Source organism: Vicia villosa, unplaced genomic scaffold (genome assembly GCF_029867415.1).
Source record: "Vicia villosa cultivar HV-30 ecotype Madison, WI unplaced genomic scaffold, Vvil1.0 ctg.000004F_1_1_1, whole genome shotgun sequence".
Taxonomy (NCBI): domain Eukaryota; kingdom Viridiplantae; phylum Streptophyta; class Magnoliopsida; order Fabales; family Fabaceae; genus Vicia; species Vicia villosa.
The window spans coordinates 1,956,139-1,979,633 of NW_026704934.1; the positions used below are offsets into that span (position 1 = coordinate 1,956,139).

The 23,495-nt window shown below is 31.6% G+C and overlaps 2 protein-coding genes across 4 annotated transcripts; both read right to left on the reverse strand.

Annotated features, from left to right (window-relative positions):
• Positions 1-4,772: 4,772 nt before the first annotated feature.
• On the reverse strand, positions 4,773-5,632 carry LOC131621354 (uncharacterized). The gene is made up of 2 exons (XM_058892395.1): positions 5,186-5,632; positions 4,773-5,109 (listed from the first exon to the last, which is right to left on the reverse strand). The coding sequence occupies exons 1-2, from the start codon at positions 5,339-5,341 to the stop codon at positions 4,840-4,842; spliced, it is 426 nt and encodes a 141-aa protein (XP_058748378.1). The 5' UTR covers positions 5,342-5,632; the 3' UTR covers positions 4,773-4,839.
• A 15,358-nt stretch (positions 5,633-20,990) lies between these two features.
• Positions 20,991-23,167, reverse strand: LOC131621355 (SNF1-related protein kinase regulatory subunit beta-3-like). 3 transcript variants are annotated; one of them, XM_058892397.1, is made up of 4 exons: positions 23,035-23,167; positions 22,847-22,941; positions 21,700-21,793; positions 20,991-21,540 (listed from the first exon to the last, which is right to left on the reverse strand). In XM_058892397.1, the coding sequence occupies exons 3-4, from the start codon at positions 21,760-21,762 to the stop codon at positions 21,214-21,216; spliced, it is 390 nt and encodes a 129-aa protein (XP_058748380.1). In that variant the 5' UTR covers positions 21,763-21,793; positions 22,847-22,941; positions 23,035-23,167; the 3' UTR covers positions 20,991-21,213. The 3 variants fall into 3 exon arrangements, with proteins under 3 accessions (XP_058748380.1, XP_058748379.1, XP_058748381.1); XM_058892396.1 differs by having other exon boundaries at positions 23,022-23,164; XM_058892398.1 differs by having other exon boundaries at positions 22,847-22,935; positions 23,035-23,094.
• Between the last annotated feature and the right edge of the window lie 328 nt (positions 23,168-23,495).

Here is a 23,495-nt window from a genome sequence, read left to right on the forward strand (position 1 = left end):
CCATAAAAACAGATTCAGATTCCACACGTGACTTTCCTTCATTCATATATCCAGCTTTAAATTCATGTAGTACTAATTAACACTAGTAGATTTTACATGTCACTTTTTTTTTTTTTTTAAAGTTTTAGAGAAATTAATTAATGTCATGGTTCATGGGCTTGTTACTTATTGTCATTGATTGGCTTGTTATTATTGTTGGTTGCAAATGAGAAGTTTCTCAGAAATAAACAGAGGGTACAGAAAAGAGGCAGAACCAAAATTTACTTTCCTCACGCGAGACACGTCTTCTTCCATCTCTCAAATATATAACCTTCTTATTTAATTTTTTATTTAAATTATAGATTTTTTTTATTAATTAAATAAAAACAATTATCGAAAAATTAAATTAATTTATTTATGGTTAGTTAAGATATTAAATCAAATATATTAATAAGCTAATTAATTAAATAATTATTTTTAATTAAAAAATATTTTGACAACGAAATATCTTTTTTAAGTACAAATCCGCTACTACTATTGTTTGTTACATTTTTTATTATTTAAGTAGAAGTCAATATTACTATTGACAATTGATTTGATTTTTTCAATAATGAACATGTAAATTGTATTACCAAATCCATGTGTAGAATCTTATATAAATAGAGAAATAGAGGTGCCTTTTGAATCGGTTTTCACACCTCATCCCCTTTTCTTTTCAATTATTTTTGTTAATTTGTCCCAACATGGGTGTTACTTTTATGAGGAACAAACCTCTTCTCAAAGTCGAGTTTAAAGTTTATTGAAATATAAACAGTTTAAAGTATGCATGAACTGTTGGTTAAGGGAACACATGAATGGAAGAAAAAAAAGGTTAGGAGAATAGAGAGACTTAATTAATACATATCAATTATGGATGATAATAACGATTTCCAATATTTTTGACAGCCACTTAAATATGACATGGATGTGAGATCTATGTTGTTGTACTGTATTAGGCCATTTAAACAATCTTATGATTTTTAGTTTGTTGTTTGTGTTGTTGTGATGTGTTGTTGCTTTATTGCTTTATTGGAGGAGTATATGGAACTAACCATTTATCACAATGGTCGCTTCGTTGATGATGACCATAGTGTGCATGAAGAAGGAGCGATTTCTAACTTGAGAATAGATACTGACACTTGGTCATATTTTGAGTTTGTTGGTGTGCTTAAGGATTTAGGACATAGGGAATTCGAGAAAATCTGGTACAAAGACCCATCATTAGGCATGTCTGAATTGGTTGATGACAAAGGAGCACTAGAAATAATTGATATTTATAGGGTGCATAAAAAATGTGACATCTATATTCAACACACGATAGCTGAGCCAGAATACTGCCAGTTTCTTATAGAAGAGGTTACTAATGCTGTGAGTGAAACTGTTGAAGAAGAGGTTCATGTGGGAGCTGGTGAAACTGATGTGAGGGAAACTGTTGTAGAGGAGGTTAATGTGGGGGGGGGGGGATGAAACTGTGAAGGGGGATAATGTTGATGAAGATGTTAATGTGGGGGGTGGTGATACTGATGTGAGGACTAATGTTGAAGAAGAGGTTAATGTGGGGGGTGGTGATACTGATGTGAGGGCTAATGTTGAAGAAGAGGTTAATGTGGGGGATACTGTTGAAGAAGAGGTTCAGGTGGGAGATATTGTTGAAGAAGAGGTGCATGCTGAAAGTAGTGATGATGAAAGCAGTAATGATAGTGAGGATGAGGATTATGATAGTGCAATGGAAGTAGCTTTTGATGATTCATCTGATGGGTTGGATGATTTAGAGGAAGAAGACTTGGCACATCTAACTGAAAACATACAAGTTGTTGAGGAGGGTCAAGGCAGTGGTAGTAGAGATAAGTGTGAACAAGACAAAGGTGATGAGGAGAGTGAGGAATTAGTAAGTGGTTGTGATAGTGATGAGAGCAGTGGTGCTATTAGAAGAAAGAGCTACCCAATGTTCAAATTGCAAAAGAATATGGCAGATTTTAAATGGGAAGTAGGTGTTTATTTTAGTTCAAGAGATGATTTCAAGGAAGCCATTTCAACTTATGCTGTACAAAGTGGTAGAAATATGAGATTCACTAAGAATGACAAAGTGAGGGTTAGGGTTAGATGCAAGGATGGTTGTGCATGGGAAGCTTATTGTGCAAAAATACCAAATGAAGAGTCATGGCAATTAAGGAAAGTAGTTGACAAGCATGACTGTAGTAGAGACTATAATGTGAAGATGATGACTACCAAGTGGCTTAGCAAGAGGCTTCAAAACTCTTTGAAAAACAATCCAAGGTTAAGGATAAAGGATATAAAGGCTAAGGCTCAAAAGAAATGGAATGTGGGTGTCAACAAAACCAAGGCTATAAGGGCAAGAGTTCAGGCTAGAGATATGGTTGATGGCTCTTTTTTGGGAGACTATGCAAGAATCCAAGATTATTGTCATGAGCTGCTTAGGGCAAACCCAGGATCCACTGTGAAGCTCAACCTTGATTCTGTTCCAGAAGGTACAGAAGACCAGAGACCATATTTCAGGAGGGTCTACATATGTTTTGCAGCATGTAAGCAAAGTTTTAAACTGTCTAGACATGTGATAGGGCTGGATGGTTGTTTCTTGAAGGGATTATATGGTGGGCAGATCCTGGCAGCAATTGGGAGGGATCCAAATGATCAAATGCTACCAGTTGCTTTTGCTGTTGTAGAAGGAGAGAATAGGGATAGTTGGACTTGGTTTTTACAACTATTGATTGATGACCTAGGAGGCAGAGAAGAGTGTCTGAGTTACACATTCATCTCAGACCAACAAAAGGTGTGTACCTCTGAATTAAACATGATTATTACTTATTGTTTGCATAGATGTATTGTGACTTATTGTTTGCATGACTGTAATGTGTGTGTCTTTTGCAGGGGCTGCTCCCAGCTACGGATGAGCTATTGCCAAATGTTGAGCAAAGGTTTTGTGTCAGACACTTGTACAATAACTTCAGAAAAAGATTTCCAGGGAAGGTCTACAAAGAGTTAATTTGGAAGGCTGCCAAGTCAACATATGTCCAGGCATTTGAAAGAGAAATGAGGGCAATTAAGCAATTGGATAAAGATGCTTTTGTCAACATGATGAAGACACCTCCCAGATGTTGGAGTAGGGCATTCTTCAAGACAACTAACAAATGTGACTGTGTGCTTAACAACATGTCAGAATCATTCAATAGTGTAATCCTTGATTCCAGGTCAAAGCCTTTAATCAGTATGCTGGAAGATATCAGAATTTATTGTATGGAGAGGTGGGCAACAAATAGGATGAGGTTCCCTAAGCTGAGTGATGATGCAGTATTACCAAACATCAGAAAGAAAGTTGAGAAAACTAGTTGTTTCACCAACTCATGGATTGTTAGGTAAACCAGTTGCAATTTTATTTGAGAATACTAGTTATTTCATTTTATTTGATCCTTTGCAAATTTGTTAATGTCTGGTATGCTTATTTAATGTAGGATGTCAGATGAACATTACTTTGAAGTTAAAAATGTTGAAAACCAAGCTGATATGTTAGCTGTCAACTTGAAAGACCACATTTGTTCCTGTAGAAAGTGGGAACTTACAGGATTGCCATGTGTTCATACCCTAGCATGTATGAAAAGTAGAAACTTTAAGTATGAAGATTACATCCCTGAGTGTTTTAGGAAGAGTAGGTACATTGAAGTATACAAACCTGTGCTTTATCCTGTTAATGGTTCTAATTTATGGGTAAAAACACCATATTCTGATGTTAGGCCTCCAAAGCATAGAAGGATGCCAGGTAGACCTAAAAAGAAGAGAAATCGTGAACAAGGTGAGATTGATGGCACAGACAGAAAAATAAGAAGAACAGGGTTGCTTGTTAGATGCAGCAGGTGTAAGAAGTCTGGTCATAACAAAAAAACTTGTAAAGTGACTGATGTTGACACTTCTCAACAATCTGCACCAAGGACTGATGTTGACACTTCTCAACAAGCATCTACTCAACAAGCTTCTCAAGTGACTGATACTCAGCAATCTTCTCAAGTGACTCAGAGTTCTCAAGTGACTGCACCAAGACAAGCAAGAGCTTCAAAAGGAAAGGCCCCTCAACAACAAGCTGCTCAGAGTTCTCAAGCTTCCAAAGGGAAGGCTGCTCAACAACCAACTGCTGCTGCAAAGTCAAAGAAGCTGGGTGTGAAAAAGACAACAACTCCATGGGTGCCACCTGGACCTGCCACCAGATTAAGTGCTGCAAAAAATGCCATTGGTCCAACAACTAGGAGGACTACCCCTACAAAAAGATCCAAGAAAATTGTTTAATTTGTCTTTAGTTTGTCTTTAAGTGCACCTGGACCTATCACATTTAGTTTAATTTGTCTATGCTGGTTTTATGTCTTTTGTTTAATGGACCACTTTTGGTATTATGAGTAACTATTATGAATCACTTTTGGTAATGTGGTACCACCACTTTTGGGTTAAAGTACAATGTGGATTCTGATGTAATATTATGAACCAATTATTAATGTTGTGATAATTATGAACCACTTCTTGTGTTATATTGTTGTGTTATATTGTTGTGTTATATTGTTGTGTTGTATTGTGTTATGAACCACTTCTGGTTTGTGTATTCTGATGTTACATTAACTAAGTCATTATGAACCAGTATTGTGTTATATTGTTGTGTTATATTGTTGTGTTCAATAACAAAGGAATTTGATACATTGAACTGGTACATGTTGACTTATAATAATAAGGCATTGGATGCACTCAACTTGTACAATAAAAAAGCATAATTCATTACATGAAAAACCATGGTACATTCAACTTGTACAATAACAAGGTACATTACATGAAAATCCAGAGACCTATGAACACTATAAAAAGCATCATAATCCAAAATTTTTCCAGTTTGATCATCTTGTTCAACTGCCTCCTATTTTCATATATCTCTTTCCTTATTTCTTCACTTGACAGCTTTATTTTGTTAACATCCATCTGCAATTCTTCAAATTTCTTATCAAGCTTTTCCAACCTAGACATCAAATATTTGCCCTTGGTATCTTCACTCTCCTCATAAAACCATTCGAAGAAGCCACACCCAGGTTGCCCTTGTCCCTGCATTCACGGGTTCCTTTCTTCATCAGTTTGAATGACGAAAAAAATTCAAGGAAAATCTAAATTATAAACATACCTTATAATGAGGACATCCCCAAAAATGTTTCCCAAAACTCTTAGCTGTCGTCGCCCTTCTTAGAATTGCCTTATCTCCACAGTGGCAAACCGGTTTCCAATTCAAACTTTCATGACAGCTTTGTATCATAGATGAAGAACCACTAGAAGATTTCATGGAGAAAGATGAAGAAAATTCGTTTGTGGCTAAACCCTAGCCCCCAATTCGTTCGTGACTAAACCCTAGGCTCCCAATTTTGCAGAAATCGTTTTCACAGAAATATGTTCGTTGAAGGCGATGAAGAAATATATATATCCAACTCATCATGCCACGCAAGCTTAATTAAACGGCCGTTTACACAAAATAGACGGAAGGACAAAAGTGCGCCGTTTTAAAAAGTTAAGGGATCTTTTTGCACTTTTTAAAAATTAAGGGACGAAATTGGACCCCGAGCTAAAGATAAGGGACGAAAAAGGGTATTTAGCCTAAAATAAATATTTAGTTAGAACTGATTCCAACATTGGAACAACATTTTTAAGTATGACCAGTAAGACGAAACAATCTATATTTTCTCTGCAATTTATTAATGATGTCCATTTCGACTCTAACACATGTGATGTTTGGGCGACCTTTCTTGTTCCTATGCAATTTTAGATTTTGACAAATTTATTCCCTTTGATAAAGATGTCAATATTCATCGTAAACCTATAGATGCCAAATAGGTTTAGGACTTTGTAAACATTGGACAGATGCACAAAAGCGTTTTGGCGCACATTGGAACATTCTACATTAACATGTAAACAAGAGACACCTGAATCTTGAAAAATTCGACAATCGCACCAACCAATTTCCAGGTCGACTTTGTTATGTCCTACGAGCCTCCACTCATTGTGGTTGTCTCATAGACACTGAAACAATAACTATTTCTGTCAATTCTTGCTACTTGATGCGTGTTAGAATTGGAAGTTTTCTCTTTCATCACGGTCATGCAGTTTTCTGTGAATATTTGGCCAGATTCTAACATTGTACTCCATTTTAATCTCGTATCAGCAAATAGCGCTTCTAGCCTATAGTAGGTCACCCTCACCAACACTATGATAGACATGTTGCAAGTGTCTTTAAAGACTTTAGTTCATTGACTATACGAGGTTTATTGTCATATGACCCCATTGTTGATCCTCGTCAAATGCCTCCATCCGCTTGTCAACTGAAATGTTATCGACCCACCTTAAAGCTTGTGCATTTGCCTAACTAATTTCTTTTTGATAGTGTAGGAATGTAGATTATTTTAAAGTATATAATGTATTGTAGAAATAGTTAATGTAAGTGTATAAATATAATTTTAGGATGTTTTTCTATTGACAAATATAAATCCTTACACATGTTACAAAAATTTATAGAGGCTTTTTGTCTTTGATTTCTCTCATGAAGTTTTAAGCAATGTGTGTAATGTAGTAGACATGCACAAAATTTAGGGGTGGACAACGGTCGGCGACGGACGGTTCCGGATCAAAAATTGTCCACCGTTCAAGTCCGACGGATTGAATATATCAATCCACTTCCGTCCATTTTACATATCGGTTACGACGGATGGCGGTTTTCTCGGATAGCGGTTTGACGGGTGGGTTCATCCGGATATCACCACTTAAAAAGATAGTGAAAATATCAGAATCAAAAACTAAAAACACCAACAAAAAGAGAGAAACTCATACTAAAAACACCAACGCTATAATTTTTTTGAATATTTGTTAAATACCATATATCCTTTTGAAGCAAGATCTAGAATACAAAACATTTTTTAAGAAGATTTAGTAAAACATAGTGTTTCATCTTGTCGTAGCATAGCAGCAATAAACTTGAATATAAAGATGTTAATGGAGTCATAAAAATGGTGTGGTAGAAAAGAGCTTTCATGGAGTTTTAAGAACATCATACTAGAAATAGTGTTTGGGTGTGAAATGTTGTGTGATGTCTTGAGAGAGAAAGGAGAGAGGAAAGCAAAGCAAGTGTGATTTGTGAGTGAGAGAAAGAGACATAGAAAATAGAGTCTAGGAATGAAAAAAAGAAAAAGCAATTATGACATACACGTGAATGTACGATGGTTTTCAAAATAAAAACAATTTTTAAGTCATAAGTCTGACCAAAGTAACCTATACTTACCACACTAGTATTAGGATTTGAATACTGTCATAGTTTAAGTCTAGCCTACTTATACCTATGATTAGAATATTTTCACAGTTTAGCGGTCGGATATGGATTTCGTTGGACCAATTTTTTTCATCCGAAACCGACCAAAGAAATCCAGTTAAACTCGAAGTTACCACTCTTATGACCCGACACCCATCTAGACCCGTCCATTTTAACCAATTCTGGATCGGACATAGCGGGCCGCGGACGGGTCTCGGGTTCTTGTCCACTCCTAGCACAAATGGTGGATTTTTTCCAACCATTATCTGCAATCATACATAACCCCTGCTTATGTAGCAACATGCATTTTTAAGTTCTTTAGAAAGAAAACGAAACCACTTATTTCTCACCTTTAACCAGGGCAAAAGCTATAGAAAAATATCATTATTACTGTGTTATGAGACCTCCATAAGTAGAGTCCCCTTATACCTACTATATATCCTAGTTTCATCAATTTGAACAACATTTTTACAATATGTAAAGCCTCTATTGCATGGTTTAAATGCCCAAAATAGCTGGTGGAAGATTCTATGCTCATCAACACTAGTACCTTCATCTGTATATGTGGATAGTGTCTCAATTTCTATGTACCAATAATGTATTTATGTAGTGCTAAAAAGTAATGTGTAAGTCATTGTGTGAGGTCTCTCAATTACCATAATGCATTGACACATCACTTTGGAAGTAAGTTTATGATGATCCTACAAAATGAAGATGTCAAAATTAGGGGTCAAGCAGGTCCCACTTCTAAGGTGCAGCAAGCTCACTCCTCTTATAATCTCCTACAAACCACACCAACACCTGATACAGACACACATACTCCAAACACTCACGCTTCTCTTAATGTCCATATAATGTCCATATATCATATACAACTGACGTAGAACGAAACATTATACAATCATTACCTCACCCATCAAGTGGCCCTTCTCATGTGTTTGAAACTCGCATATCATCATTCAATTCCCTATACCACATGAAGATGATGGTATCAGTTCATCCTCTATCATATGTCCAAATGGCTTAGCTCATAAGTTACCTTCTTCTGAGTCAAGGGATACTAACTTATCCTCTCTTATCTTGTTAGGTTCAACAGGCTGTCTGTCTCCTTCCTTTCATACTCAAGCCACACAAGCACCTCTTGTGCAAAATGATCGTCCAATGTTCACTCGAGCTAAAACAGGAAAATATAAACCTAAGATTTTCCTAGTTCACACTGAACCAAGCACACTTAATCAAGCACTATCACAATTTCATTGGTTTGAGGCCACGAAGGAATAATATGATTCACTTATGAACAACGACACATGGGAGCTCACTACTCTACCTCCTCATAAAAAGACATTGGGTGCAAGTGGGTTTCTAAAGTCAAAGAAAATCCAGATAGAACTGTGAATAAGTATAAGGCAAGGTTAAAGGCCAAAGTCTTTCATCAATAACATTAATTTTTTTTCATGATACTTTTTCACCAGTTGTCAAGCCCACAACAATTCGTGTCATTTTAACCATGGCTCACACTTAAAATGGGAATTCCAACAAGTTGACATCAATAATGCATTTCTCAATAGGGACTTTCACCTTGGCTCTCGCTTAAAAATGGAAAATTCAACAAGTTGACATCAACAATGCATTCCCCAATAGGGACTTGCACCTTGGCTCTCACTTAAAAATGGGAAATCCAACAAGTTGACATCAACAATGCATTCCTCAATAAGGACTTGCAAGAGGAGGTATACATGCAACAACCTCCTGCCTTCATTGACTCAAATTTAGATATGGTTTTCAAGCTCATAAAAGCACTCTATGGACTCAAGCAAGCTCCACGTGCATGGTATGAAAAGCTACATCAGGCATTGATTCACTTTGAGTTTGTATATAACAAATGTGACCACTCACTCTCTCTCTCTCTGTCTGTCTATAATTATGATAACGTTACTCTTTATGCCCTTGTATATGTGCATGATATTCTTATAAATTGATCTTCCTAAAAACTAGTTCATCAGGTCATCAACAAACTCCAGACCAAGTTTGCTCTCAAGAAGCTAGGTGTTCCTTAATATTTCCTGGGAATTGAAGTTCATCATCGGGCCAATGGTACTCTACTCCTTACACAAATTAAATACATCAAGGACTTATTCTCCAACGTGAATATGACTGAAGCAAAATATGTGGCTACTCATATGTTTAATCAATGTAAGATAAATAAACATGGCACTGATGTAATTCCAGATCCTCTAGTTTATCGTTCCATAGTTGGTGCCTTACAATATGTGACATTCACACAACCTGACACAACATTCATAATTAACAAAGCTTGTAAGTTCATGGCAACACCTCTTGCATCACACCCGGGGTGCGCTTAAACACATCTTGTGTTACTTGAGTGGCATAGAAACTCATGGCTTCTTACTTGCCCTAACCAAGCATCTTCCAAAGTTCTCACTACGTGCATACCGTGACTCTGATTAGGCAAACGACCTCGATGATCGTCATTCTACCTCAGGTTCATGTATATTTTTTGGCCCTAATCTAATGGCATAGAGGTCAAAGAAACAAGTGATTGTTGCAAGGTCAAACAAAGAGGTTGAATATAGGGCATTAGTACACACCATAACTGAACTACTTTGGCTTAAATCTCTTCTATCTGAACTTCACATTGAGTATCTTGTGCCTACTATGTTATGTGATAACCTTAGTCTAGTGCTGCTTTCACATAATTCGATACTCCATACAAGAATCAAACACATTGAAATTGATATTCATTTTGTTAAGGAGAAATTTATGGCAAATCATATGCAAATTCATTATGTACCTGCTCATGCTCAACTAGTTGATGCACTAACCAAACCATTCCCGACTGCCATATTCATTGAATTTAGGTACAAACTAAAAGTGGCTTTGCTCAATCCACAATGTATTTGTGGGTGCATATTAGAAGAGTAAGTGCATATGTATTGTATTCAAGCATGCATGAGCATGTTGAACACGTGTATACTTAGTTAGGCTAGATAGTTAGATGAGTAACTAACTTTTGAGTTAGTTATAACTACATCTAGAGTTCATAGTCTATATAAGAGATTTCACTCTTATATTGTAAGGTAACCAATGAATATATAAAGCAAGCAAAGCTTGCATGAGGTTGATGAAGTTCTCCTCTATTTTATGGGCTATACATCATTCTAATACTCCATTAAAAAACACTTTCGTCTATATTTTATATTAAAATTTTTAAACCTCAATTTTATGGGCTATCTTATATTTGAAATTTTTTTTGATTGAGACCGGGTGGAGTATTAGTCTTATTAATGATTACTAAGTCTCAAAGACATAAAAAAATATTTTTGATACTTTTACAATATTTAAATGTTATATGGACCACGGATATAGTACATAATTCCTATTCATACAATGAAAACACATTATTAAGTATTGTGGGTGTAGTAGTGAAGGTAGCTTAACAAGAAAATTGGTTAAGTTAGTTTGCTACAATTATTCCTAATATAGTTAGAAAGTAACCTTGGTACGATGGTACGTACGTGTCATATAAAGCTATTCAATATAAGCTCATCATTGAATCGTGAAAGGACAAATTTTTGCCATTCAAGTCATTTCAATCAATCTTTTGTACATTTTACTTTTCTTCTCTCTTTGCAATTTTATATTACGTTTGTTATTATGGAGGCAAAAGGGCTATAACAGGGTGGTTATAGTTCTTGTGTTGGTGAAACCACCATGCTAATTCATTGCAATCTTTTAGAGTGGTTAGGTTGCCTTTCAACAACAACAACAAAAAAAGAGTTGTTAGGATGAATCTGAATTGAAATAAAAACAATGAAAATTTCTTTACCCACCCCCTATGGGGTAACCCCCAGCGAAAACCCCATTTTACCCCTGCTTCGGAAATGCATTTCCGAAATATTTTTTTTTTCTAAATTTTTCCAGACTTCGGAAGTTCATTTCCGAAAAAATCACAAAAATTAGGATTTTGAATAATTGGGAGATGCATCTCCGAAAAAACAAAAAAAAAATCTAAAAATCCCAAAAATTAATTTTAGGATATTAATTAATTCATATATCATAAATTTGATATAATTTATGAGTAATGAATAATAATAATTATATATTTTGATATAATTTATGAGTTATGAATAATAATTATTATATATTTCTATTCTGATTCATATTTTAAAATTTAAAATAATTTTAATTAAAAAAAATAAAATAATTTTACTTACAAAATGAGTTATAATTTTTTATTTATATATTTATAATAATTATTATGTATTTACAAAAAAAATTAAAAAAATGAGTGTTTTAATTTATATATTTATATAATAATTATAATAATTATTATATATTTATAAAAATTATTATTTATTTATATATTTATATATTTATATAATAATTATTATATATTAATTATAAATATATTTATATATTTATATAATAATTATAAAAATTAAAAAAATGAGTGTTTTAATTTATAATAATTATTATATATTTATATATTAATTATTATATATTTATATATTATATATTTATATATTATATATTTATATATTTCACTTACAAAATTAATAATTTTTATTATATATTTCTATTCTGATTCATAATTAAAAATGAGTTATAATTTTTTATTTAGTTTAAAAAAAGATTTTGTCTTAATTTTATTTAATGAATAAATTTTATATTTAATTCTATATAATTCAAAATTTACTTATGGAATTAAAATGTTTTTGATTTATATAAGTTAGTAAAATAATTTTTAACTTTAAAATTGTTTAGTAAATTTTGATTCAACTTGATTTTATTGATTCACCTTCATTTTATTGATTCACCTTGATTTTATACATATTAATTGCATTGATTCACCTTGATTTTATACCTATTAATTGTATTGGTTCACATCGATTTTAATTTTTTAATAATTATTGAATTCTTTCGGAAGTGTATATCCGAAATATTCCAAGACCAATTTGGTCTTGGAATATTTCGGATATGTATCTCCGAAGACACCCCCTCCCAAAAAAAAAATGTTTTCGGAAATGCATCTCCGAAAACCCAAAAAAGGGGGTGTTTTCGGAAATGCATCTCCGAAAACACATTTTTTTCGTTTTTTCGGAAGTGCATTTTCGAAATAAGACAAATTTTAAAAAAAAATAAGTGTTTCGGAAATGCATTTCCGAAGTGAGGGTATTTTGAGTTTTTCACCGGAGGTGACCTAGAAAGTAGGGAGAAGGGTAAAGAAATTTCCAAAACAATATCGAAATGAATGATTGGATAACATTAGCAGTATTGAACTAGTTATCATTAAAACAATAGTGTTAAACTAGTTGGAGATGTAATTACATTTTAACGAAAAAGAAAAGAGCTTGGCCGGTTTAACTTTTTTTGACTTCTAGATTATTCACAGTTTAACTATAAAAAAATAGAGATCTTATAGACTCACGATTTAATTTACCAGATATTTTGTGATATTCTATTTAACTATAATTTAATTTTAAAAAATTTAAGGCCCTGTGCAATAATCCGCTTTGTACGCCCTCAAAGACGACTATAAAGAGTAATAGATAAATTTTTATTTATTAAAAGTGACATTGATGATATTTTACAACTTTTTAAAACTATAACGTCAAACTCTTATTAATCCTTATGAAGGAAATATATTCAGGATACAAAAGGTGGATTTTATAACCAAAAATAAAATAAGAGTATGCAATTTTTAAAAAGTCATTAGATTTATAAACATCAATAAATATAAATAAATATTATTGTCAGGACTTAAACTTTGAATAACATGTCCAAAAGGTAATAAAAAATTATTGTATGTTGATTAAAAGATTTTGTTTTTTAATAATTTTATATGTCACTTAATTAGGATTCATCAATCAGCCATGTTAGATAACTTTTTTAAAAATAACAGAATGATTTGACACTTAATATGATCGTGATTGATTGACAGTGTAAAATTAGTTTACACTGTCAATATATATCCTTTTTTCTCATTCTTTTATTATAACTAAATTTTACAACGTTGTTTTTAATTTCCTCCTAGTGGGTTTGACCCAGAAGTCCAAATGATCTATTAAGGATATTTAGTATTGAGAATTTCTTATTCCATTCCATGCTTTTTTAGCGCACCATGTGAAATTCTAAAAAATGTCCTTCAAAATCGAAAATATATTTCTAGTGCGCACCAAAATCTGATAAACTGTACAATTGAACTGCAAATGTAATTTCGGTTTTGACCCGGAGATATACCTCCGATTTTGTGCTATGCAGAAACCAGAAAAAACATCATTAAATAACACCAATATCACAAACTCGAAATAGGAATCATAACATAAACATAGAAAATACATTAAGAATTTTAACACAAAGCAAACATTACAAATCAATGTCTATGTGGACGTTGCAACATCATGATAATATCATTGACTGATCTTGAAATAGTCGCATCTAGCTCGATCGAAACTTTCTCCTCAAAACTGGTATAAGTATTCCACATACCTCACATATCAGCGCCGTTCTTCAGCTCATGGTTGATGAGTACAAGCTTCCCATCTTTGTCAACAGATGGCAAGCGGTACTCGATCTTCACAATTTTGAGATTGTCGCTATAAGGTACAAATTCATGCAATATTACACGTACTTCTTCTATTGGGGTGTACGTGGTAAGCTTAAATTTGCATGATGGTGTGACGCCGGTAAAGTGGACAACTCCAACATGCCATTCGATGTTCATTTTCATGTTCATTTATGATTTTTGGTGTTGTGGTATGAAATAATATGACAAGTGAGGTTATTTATAGTAGTTGGAGGCAAACATGAACCATACAAATCCTATCACTGTGTCAGAGTTGAAACCGAAATTTCACTTCCGATTTTATATAAATTGGAACCGAAAATATATTTTCAGTTAGTCTCCTGGGAGTGAAAAACCAGAAACAGAACATAAACAACAACTCATTGAAAAAACCTCATGTATTCAAATATTGTATTTTGGTCAAACTACAAAAATGGATATATTTCCACAGTATAATACATGAATAAAATAACATTTACAATAAAATGATACCTAACTACTTAAATGAGCCGAAAAAATTGTCGCCGACCAAATCCATCGGTGGCACCCCTTTTGACTTTTCTCTATTTTTTATATTTCAATTTTGTTCAACTTGTTGTATTCTTGCATCCTTTCAATGAAATGAATTACTCCGGCCAAGTCTCAGATGGGATTGTGAAATGAATCGCCCACTCTAGTGATGTAGGTGGTATATGGCCTCCCGATTTCAAATACACTTGAACAAAATGCCGCGGATTTAAAACCCACCCAACACATATGATACGATCATTGAGATTTGGTGTTGGAGCAGTTTAGTTGCAAAAGTATAATTTAAAACCAAAATTGCAATTTAGTTGCAAAAGTACAATTTAGTTACAAAAAGTAAATTTTAAACACAAAATACCTTCAAAATAATGAGGTGGCGAAGAAAGACAAAAGATTAAAATAGTATTTTCTAAAATATTTAATTTTCTTATATTATAAATTCTAGAAATAATAATACTAAATAATCCCTCAAAATATAAAAATAAATAAATTAAATATTTCTTTTATTAGAAAAATATTTCCTCATTACAAATACTTATTACACAATTTTTTTCTTCCCTTAACCTGTATCAATAAAAGAATACATTATGCTAATCTTAACCCAAAATCTAATGTTTTAAAAATCTAACCAATTATCAAGTTAGTGAGGATATTAGTTTTCTGATTTATTGGTCAAACTATTGGGTTACTTATCGAATCGTATAATTAAATCGGATTATTCGATTGAACAATTCAGTTTCTATAACAAATATATATAATTATTAAACAAATCAAACCGGATGTCTCTCAAAAATATCACGACACCTACAAAATTTCAAAATATCATAATTTCACAAGTTTATTCTTTAAATTCAAATTCTAAACATAGTCACTATAAACAACAAAATAGTACAAACTACAAATTCAAATAAATTTTGAACAAAGTATAATTAAAACAAAAATTGAATAACAAAATAATTGCAGTGTCTAATAAATTTAATTCTAAAGAATAGAAGTTTTTTAAAAAAAATTTTGAACAAAGTTTATTTATATTTTAATTTTTTATTATCAAAAGGATATCATTTTGTCTATAGCATTTAACGTGTCGATTTTCTAAAATAGTTAGTTTGTCGATTTTTATTGATTTTGGTCGATTCTGCTCGGTTTCCACTAGTTCTATAACTTATCCGATCAAATAATCCAATCATACCAGATCCCTCCATTTCCCAATTCGATCGGCCGATCCAATCCAATTTTTAAAACACTGTCTGAATTCATTTTGTCCCTTTTCTTACACATAACTAGAAAAATGATAATAAATAATGCCCCAAATTTTCTCTAATCTAAATTACACTAATTTAATTCAATTAACACATATCAGTTTAACTATCTCATCTACCTCAATATCAGTTTATTTGATATTGTATAATAAAATATATTTAGATACTTGTAAATTTTAAATGAGTGACTTGTGTGCGTGTGTGGCCTAGTGATGAAGGCTTAAGTCATGAGAGTGTGCTTCTCTAAGGATCTCATGTTCAAATTTTGTTAGGCATAAATCCCTTATCAATTTTTTTTTAATGAGTGACTTAATTATAAATAAATAATAATCATATAAACTCAATTGTATTAAATAATCATATAAAAAAATATTTGTGCGATGAAAAAAATTGGAATTTTAACATAAAATAAAATTTGTATCTCAAATAAATATAATTTTTGATTAAAATAAAATAGACATTATGGTGATAATGACCCGTGAGATAAAAAATTTATTTGATGCAATGTAAAATGTATTTAGATACAAATAAAAAAATTTGAAATGACTTATTTAATTGTAAAATAAAAAATTATTATATAAATTTAATTGTATTAAATAATCATACAAAAAGATAAGAAAAAATGTGAGATGGAGAAAGAAAAAAATTATTATTTAAAAATTAAGATTTTATCTTTTAAATTAAGACAATGATTGATTAAAATAAAATAGATATTGTCTTGATAATGACCCGTGAGATAAATAAATTTTTAATTTTATTAAAATTAAAAAATAGATTATTATTATTTTTAGTGGTAGTCAATAAATAGCGGGAAAAATTAAAATGAAAACGTGAAAGTGTGGAAAAAAGAAATATAAAAGAGATTTGAAAATTTGATGAAGAGAGAAAATGGGTGTACATAATTGTGTGATTTAAATTTGAAAGGGTGCAATTTTAGTTTGTCATGTGTCCACATATGATTGATAGAGAAGTGTGTTATTTTGGCTATTTGTCAAATACATTTGCCCTTTGGCAAGTGTAAAAAATTTGAATGAAAATGGCAAATTTAGAAGTGCATGCAATTGATTTGTTATTGTTAGATGATCCGTGAGATAAATAAAATTTTAATTTTATTTAAATAAAAAATAGATTATTAGTATTTTTAGTGATAATAAATAAATAGAGGGAAAATTTAAAATGAAAATGAGAAAGTGTGGGAAAGAAATATAAAAGAGATTTGAAATTTTAATGAAGAGAGAGAATGTATGTATGTAATAGTGTGATTTGAATTTGAAAGAGTGCATTTTTAGCTTGTGATGTGTTCATATATTATTGATTGAGAAGTGTATTATTTTGACTATTTGTCAAAGAGTAATGCTATTCATACTAGGGGTGATCGTATCCGAACCAATCCAAAAGCAAAACCGCAAATCGAACCAATCCAAACCGAAACCGCAAAAAACCGCGTTTGGTTTGGATGATTTTGGATGGTTTTTGGACTGAACCGCACGGTTTGGTTTAGTTTGCGGTTTTTATTTCACGAAACCGAACGGAACCGAACCAAACCGCATATTTAACTTAAGTTTTAAATTTTTATAATTAATTTATTATCTTTCCAAATTCAATTGCACACAGCCACATCTAACGTTTTGAATTTTAATAATTAATTTATTAACTTAAGTTTTGGCATAATCCACTTAGTTTTTATATTTTATACATATATATATATATATATATATATATATATATATATATATATATATATATATATATATATATATATATATATATATATATATATTTCTCTACTGTCTAATATATGTATTTCATTTATAATGTATTTTTAGTTCTCTACTGTTCTTGTAATATAATTTCTTTTGTATGGTATAATATCATATATTATATTGACATTGAATTACTTTCCTTTTTCCTTTTATTTCAGTACATTTTTATTTTATAGTGTAAACCGCAGTTAACCGAACCAATCCTAACCGCATTGGTTTGGTTTGGTTTGGTTTGGATGACTTTTTAAAAATCAACCGAACCAAACCGAACCGCATGCATTTTTATCTCGCGGTTAGGATGGCTTTTATGCTCAAAACCAAACCAAACCGCACCGCGAACACCCCTAATTCATACACCATATTTATACACCAATACTTACACCAAATACTGTTCACCGTATTTATACGGTGAACAGTGTTTTTTAAAATAAAATAATAATATTTATAAAAAATATTTTTTATTTTTAAAATTACGGACAACACTGTTCATGTACGGACGTGCATTAACCAATTTCATTATTGTATTAACCAAGTTTTTATACTACATTAACCAAGTTTGATGACCACTAAAAATTATTTTTAATACCTGGATATTGTATTAACCAACTTCATTACTGCATTGACCAGGTTTTTACATTGTATTAACCAAATTTGGTGACTACTGTAAAGTATTGTTCATGGGTGTAAGAATAACATTATTCAAATTTGGTTAATGCAGTGTAAAAACTTGGTTAATGCAGTAATGAAGTTGGTTAATGCAACATTCAGCTATTAAAAATAATTTTTAGCAGTCACCAAACTTGGTTAATGTAGTGTAAAAACTTGGGTAATGCAGTAATGAAGTTGGCTAATGCAACACCCAGGTACTAAAAATATTTTTTAGCAATCATCAAACTTGGTTAATGCAGTGTAAAAATTTGGTTAATGCAGTAATGAAGTTGGTTAATGCACGTCCGTACATGAACTGTGTTGTCCGTAATTTTAAAAATAGAAATAATTTTTATAAATATTATTATTTTATTTAAAAAAACATTGTTCACCGTATAAATACAGTAAACAGTGTTTGGTGTAAATATTGGTGTATGAATATGATATAAGAATAGCATTTCTCTTTGTCAAATACACATTTGCCTTTTTTGCAAGTGTAAAAAGTTTGAATGGAAAGAACAAATTTAAAAGTACATGCAATTGATTTAATAGTAGAAGAAGAATTAAATGAATGAAAAAGTGTTGCTCATTATTTTGACAAAATTGCTGGTATTATTCTGGACGGAAGTGTTAAATTAATGAAAGTTGGCATTCTGAACTAGTCTTCTTATGGTATGCACATTGAATAAACTTCCTCTAGCTTATCATCTTCCATGATTGAAACTTAACTAGTTACCTTCTATATTATTGTAAAAAAAAAGCACCTTCTCCAGTAAACCACGAAAGCTTATCAATAGTGTTTTTAAAACCGGACCGGACCGATCGAACCGAGAACCGGCCAGGTAATCGGTCTGGTTCAATAGCTGGATCGGGAATGTCATTGAACCGGTGTGAACCGGTCAAAATCGGTGTAAACTGTTAAAATCGGAAAAATTGGCGATTTTTGTGAACCGGCGGTTTAAATGCATTTCTTAATTTTTTTTAAATTTAAAAAATTAACACAACATCGTTTTAACTATTTTAATGAAAAATTAAAAATAAAATAAAAAATAAAAAAATTGTTTCAGATGCGGTTGATTTTTTTACCGATAATTTTGATATTGAAGAAGGAGATTCAACATTGAAACAATTTTTTTTATTGAAATTAAATTTAGTATACAATGAAATTATTTTGTTATAAATTATTCAATTAGATTATATTGCGATTAAACTTTTGTTTGCAATTATATTTTATAATTATGTACTATTTTATTGTGTGTGATACCTATGTGTAAAATTTGAATTTAAATTATAAACTTGCGAATTTATTTATAGTATGATATTTTCAAAAAATTTAAGTGCTAGTTATATTTTATAACATTCAGGTATTAAAAATAATTTTTAGCAGTCACCAAACTTGGTTAATGTAGTGTAAAAACTTGGGTAATGCAGTAATGAAGTTGGCTAATGCAACATCCAGGTACTAAAAATATTTTTTAGCAATCATCAAACTTGGTTAATGCAGTGTAAAGATTTGGTTAATGCAGTAATGAAGTTGGTTAATGCACGTCCGTACATGAACTGTGTTGTCCGTAATTTTAAAAATAAAAATAATTTTTATAAATATTATTATTTTATTTAAAAAAACATTGTTCACCGTATAAATACAGTAAACAGTGTTTGGTGTAAATATTGGTGTATGAATATGATATAAGAATAGCATTTCTCTTTGTCAAATACACATTTGCCTTTTTTTCAAGTGTAAAAAGTTTGAATGGAAAGAACAAATTTAAAAGTACATGCAATTGATTTAATAGTAGAAGAAGAATTAAATGAATGAAAAAGTGTTGCTCATTATTTTGACAAAATTGCTGGTATTATTCTGGACGGAAGTGTTAAATTAATGAAAGTTGGCATTCTGAACTAGTCTTCTTATGGTATGCACATTGAATAAACTTCCTCTAGCTTATCATCTTCCATGATTGAAACTTAACTAGTTACCTTCTATATTTATTGTAAAAAAAAAAGCATCTTCTCCAGTAAACCACGAAAGCTTATCAATAGTGTTTTAAAAATCGGACCGGACCGATCGAACCGGGAATCGGCCAGGTAACCGGTCTGGTTCAATAGCTGGATTGGGAATGTCATTGAACCGGTGTGAACCGGTCAAAATCGGTGTAAACCGCTAAAACCGGAAAAACCGGCGATTTTTGTGAACCGGCGGTTTAAATGCATTTCTTAATTTTTTTTAAATTTAAAAAATTAACACAACGTCGTTTTGACTATTTTAATGAAAAATTAAAAATAAAATAAAAAATAAAAAAATTGTTTCAGATGCGGTTGATTTTTTTACCGATAATTTTGATATTGAAGAAGGAGATTCAACATTGAAACAATTTTTTTTATTGAAATTAAATTTAGTATATAATGAAATTATTTTGTTATAAATTATTTAATTAGATTATATTGCGATTAAACTTTTGTTTGCAATTATATTTTATAATTATGTACTATTTTATTGTGTGTGATACCTATGTGTAAAATTTAAATTTAAATTATAAACTTCTGAATTTATTTATAGTATGATATTTTCAAAAAATTTAAGTGCTAGTTATATTTTGTAGAGACTGACTTATCCGGTTCGATAAATTTTATACCTACATAATTTTGTTATAATGACCGGTCTATTCAACCGAGTTATCCGATTTAACCCGATTTAGTCATGCGGTTCAACCAGTGACTCGGTCGTTCGACCAATAAACCAGTGACCCAATACCCTCACCGGTTTGATGTCCGATTCGGTTTTTAAAACACTGTTATCATTTTTTTTTAACTGAAGTATATGGAAAAACAGATTTAAAATAAAAGCAATAACATAATTAAAAAGTCCAAAATACTAATAACATTTTTAAAAAGATAAATATCCTGCCTAGTTGACAGAATTGAAGTCCAATAAATATCACTCCCTGCTAATTCAAATATCAAGTCTACACAATCAATCATCACAAACCAACAGATATAGAGTTCACATAATATGCACATCAAATGTTTTTGGTTCCTCTTCTTTCATCTGGTTTGTAGAGAAGGTTTACAATATGCACATCAAATGCTTGTGGTTCCCCTTCTTTGAACTGGCTTGTAGAGCACAACGGTAACATATTTGGCACGGAAGCGATGAGTGAAACCCAAAGCCACCACAGATCTTTGAGGCTCTCTGTTCTCGATATAAAGATGATTAAGAATCGCGCTCTGGGGCAATGGAAGAGAGCTAGAACTACCAACATTGGCAGGATAGCCGAGCAAGGTTTGTTGCAATTGTGGAGGAGCCTCGGGTGGATCACGTGACTCGTCTTCAGTTAAAGTGTATACGTTGTTGTAACCGGAATCAGATGTCTTCAAGATTTCAAATCCCATGACAGTTGCTTCACCCTGCATGCAGATTGTCAATTTAGATATACTACTGGAATTAGGAATCAAACTCGAGCCCCAAAATTGAAAATACTCAAAAGAACCTGCACACCAATCACTTGCGCTAGACATAATAATCAACAATATGAGATGTAATTAAATGATACATGAATTACTTACCGGGTTTGCTGCATATGGATTACTCATCTTGCTATTCAAGTCAACCACAAACTGCGAATTCATCACTCAGAGTCCAATTAAGATTCTAAGAAACCTGGAGAAAGAGACTTCAATTAGAGTGTATAAGAGAAAACAACAGATTCATAATTCTTCACACAACTGCCACCATTTTCAGATCGTAATACATGCAAAGAGAATGTATAAGAAGCCATATAACTAAGCCCTCATTACTACAACTCAACAGAGGATACCATATCCTTCACTGTAGAAAACAAATCACAAGTTAGCATTTCACAAAATTTGATCCACAACAAATTTCAATATCTTTAACAAATTGTATAGAATGCTATTATGGTAATAACTAGTATATTAATTAAACTCCTAATCTTCAACATACATAGTTGGTATTACAAATCTGAGCAATTTGAGATATAAATAACTTGCAAGTTTTGAATCAAATTACCAAACAGATACAAAGAAAATGAAGATCTCACATCAAAACAGGATAAATCTCAAGAATCTTGATAAGACTCGAGATCACAACGAATACAGGAATACAGATTGAGAAGAAACGACAGTGTGTGATGTGACACAACCTATACTAAGAATCTTAATACCATGTCTTGTATGATCAATAACCTTAATACCTGTTCACCAGATCTTAAACCAGACTCTTGATACCATGTTAAGAATGTATGATTGGCCTAACGCAACCTTACAAAACCGACTTGTAGGGTGAGGATTGCCTTTACTTATAAGCACATTATAAGCACATGTTCAGGTAATGTATTGTCCGATGTGGGACTCTTAACATAGTCAAATAGCTAAATGCTACCACCATTCAAATCAAGCTAAAAATCTATATTCAAATCTTCATAATGCATGTCATAATATCATTTTACACTTTCTTTCTTCCTACAACAACTTACCATAGATAATCACTTAATTCCATTCACAAACACAAATCCAAGGCATAGATTACACAATCAATTCATCGTCATGCAAAAAAAAAAGCATAAACAGAACTAGATAAACAAATTGAAAACCCTAATACACTGAATTTAGGGGAAAATGACTATGAACCAAATCAAATGCAATAACAAAAAACACAATTTTAACCGATTAATAGCAAAAACAAAAACTTTACCTTGTATTATCTTGCTATAGATTTCGATAGTAACCAAACCAAAGCACAGAAGGTAAAGTAATCAGCGATGTAAACTCGAGCGCATTCAGCTGCAACTGAAACCAAAAAAAAAAAATGATGATTAAGAAAAAGTGGGCATTGATTTTGAAGAAACGAAACGAGTTATAGCAGTTACCGAAAAACCGAACCCTAAGAGTGTGCAGTTTAGTGTGAAGAAGAAGAAGACAAGCACAGCACGCAAATACTAGGGTGTTCTTTCTGGTGCCCTTTGTGCTGCTTTAGAAACTTGTCAAATATGTTACTTACAAGCACTTTTCTTCGTTTTCATCTTACTTCTAGAAATAATAATAAATAATCCTTCAAAATAAATAAAATAATTTCTTTTCTTGTTAGAAAATTAATTCCTCATTACACAATTTTTTTTCTTCCCTTAATCTTTATCAATAAAGAAATACATTAGACTAATTAATCCAAAATCTAATGTTTTAAAAATTGAATGATTATCAAGTCAGTGAGGATATTAGTTCTCTGATTTATTGGTCAAACTATTGGATTACTTATCGAATCAGATCATTCAATTCACTAATTCGAATTTTATAACAAAATTATATAATTATTAAACCAATCAAACCAAATGAATTTAAAAAAT

Bases quoted from the DNA above. Each gene is read 5' to 3' on its own strand.
- LOC131621354 (XM_058892395.1), bottom strand. From the start codon at position 5,341: ATGAAATCTTCTAGTGGTTCTTCATCTATGATACAAAGCTGTCATGAA. The intron at 5,110-5,185 runs GTATGTTTATAA...CCGTGAATGCAG, and splicing joins GGGGATGTCCTCATTATAAG to GGACAAGGGCAACCTGGGTG.
- LOC131621355 (XM_058892397.1), bottom strand. From the start codon at position 21,762: ATGAATTCGCAGTTTGTGGTTGACTTGAATAGCAAGATGAGTAATCCA. The intron at 21,541-21,699 runs GTAAGTAATTCA...ATCTGCATGCAG, and splicing joins ATCCATATGCAGCAAACCCG to GGTGAAGCAACTGTCATGGG.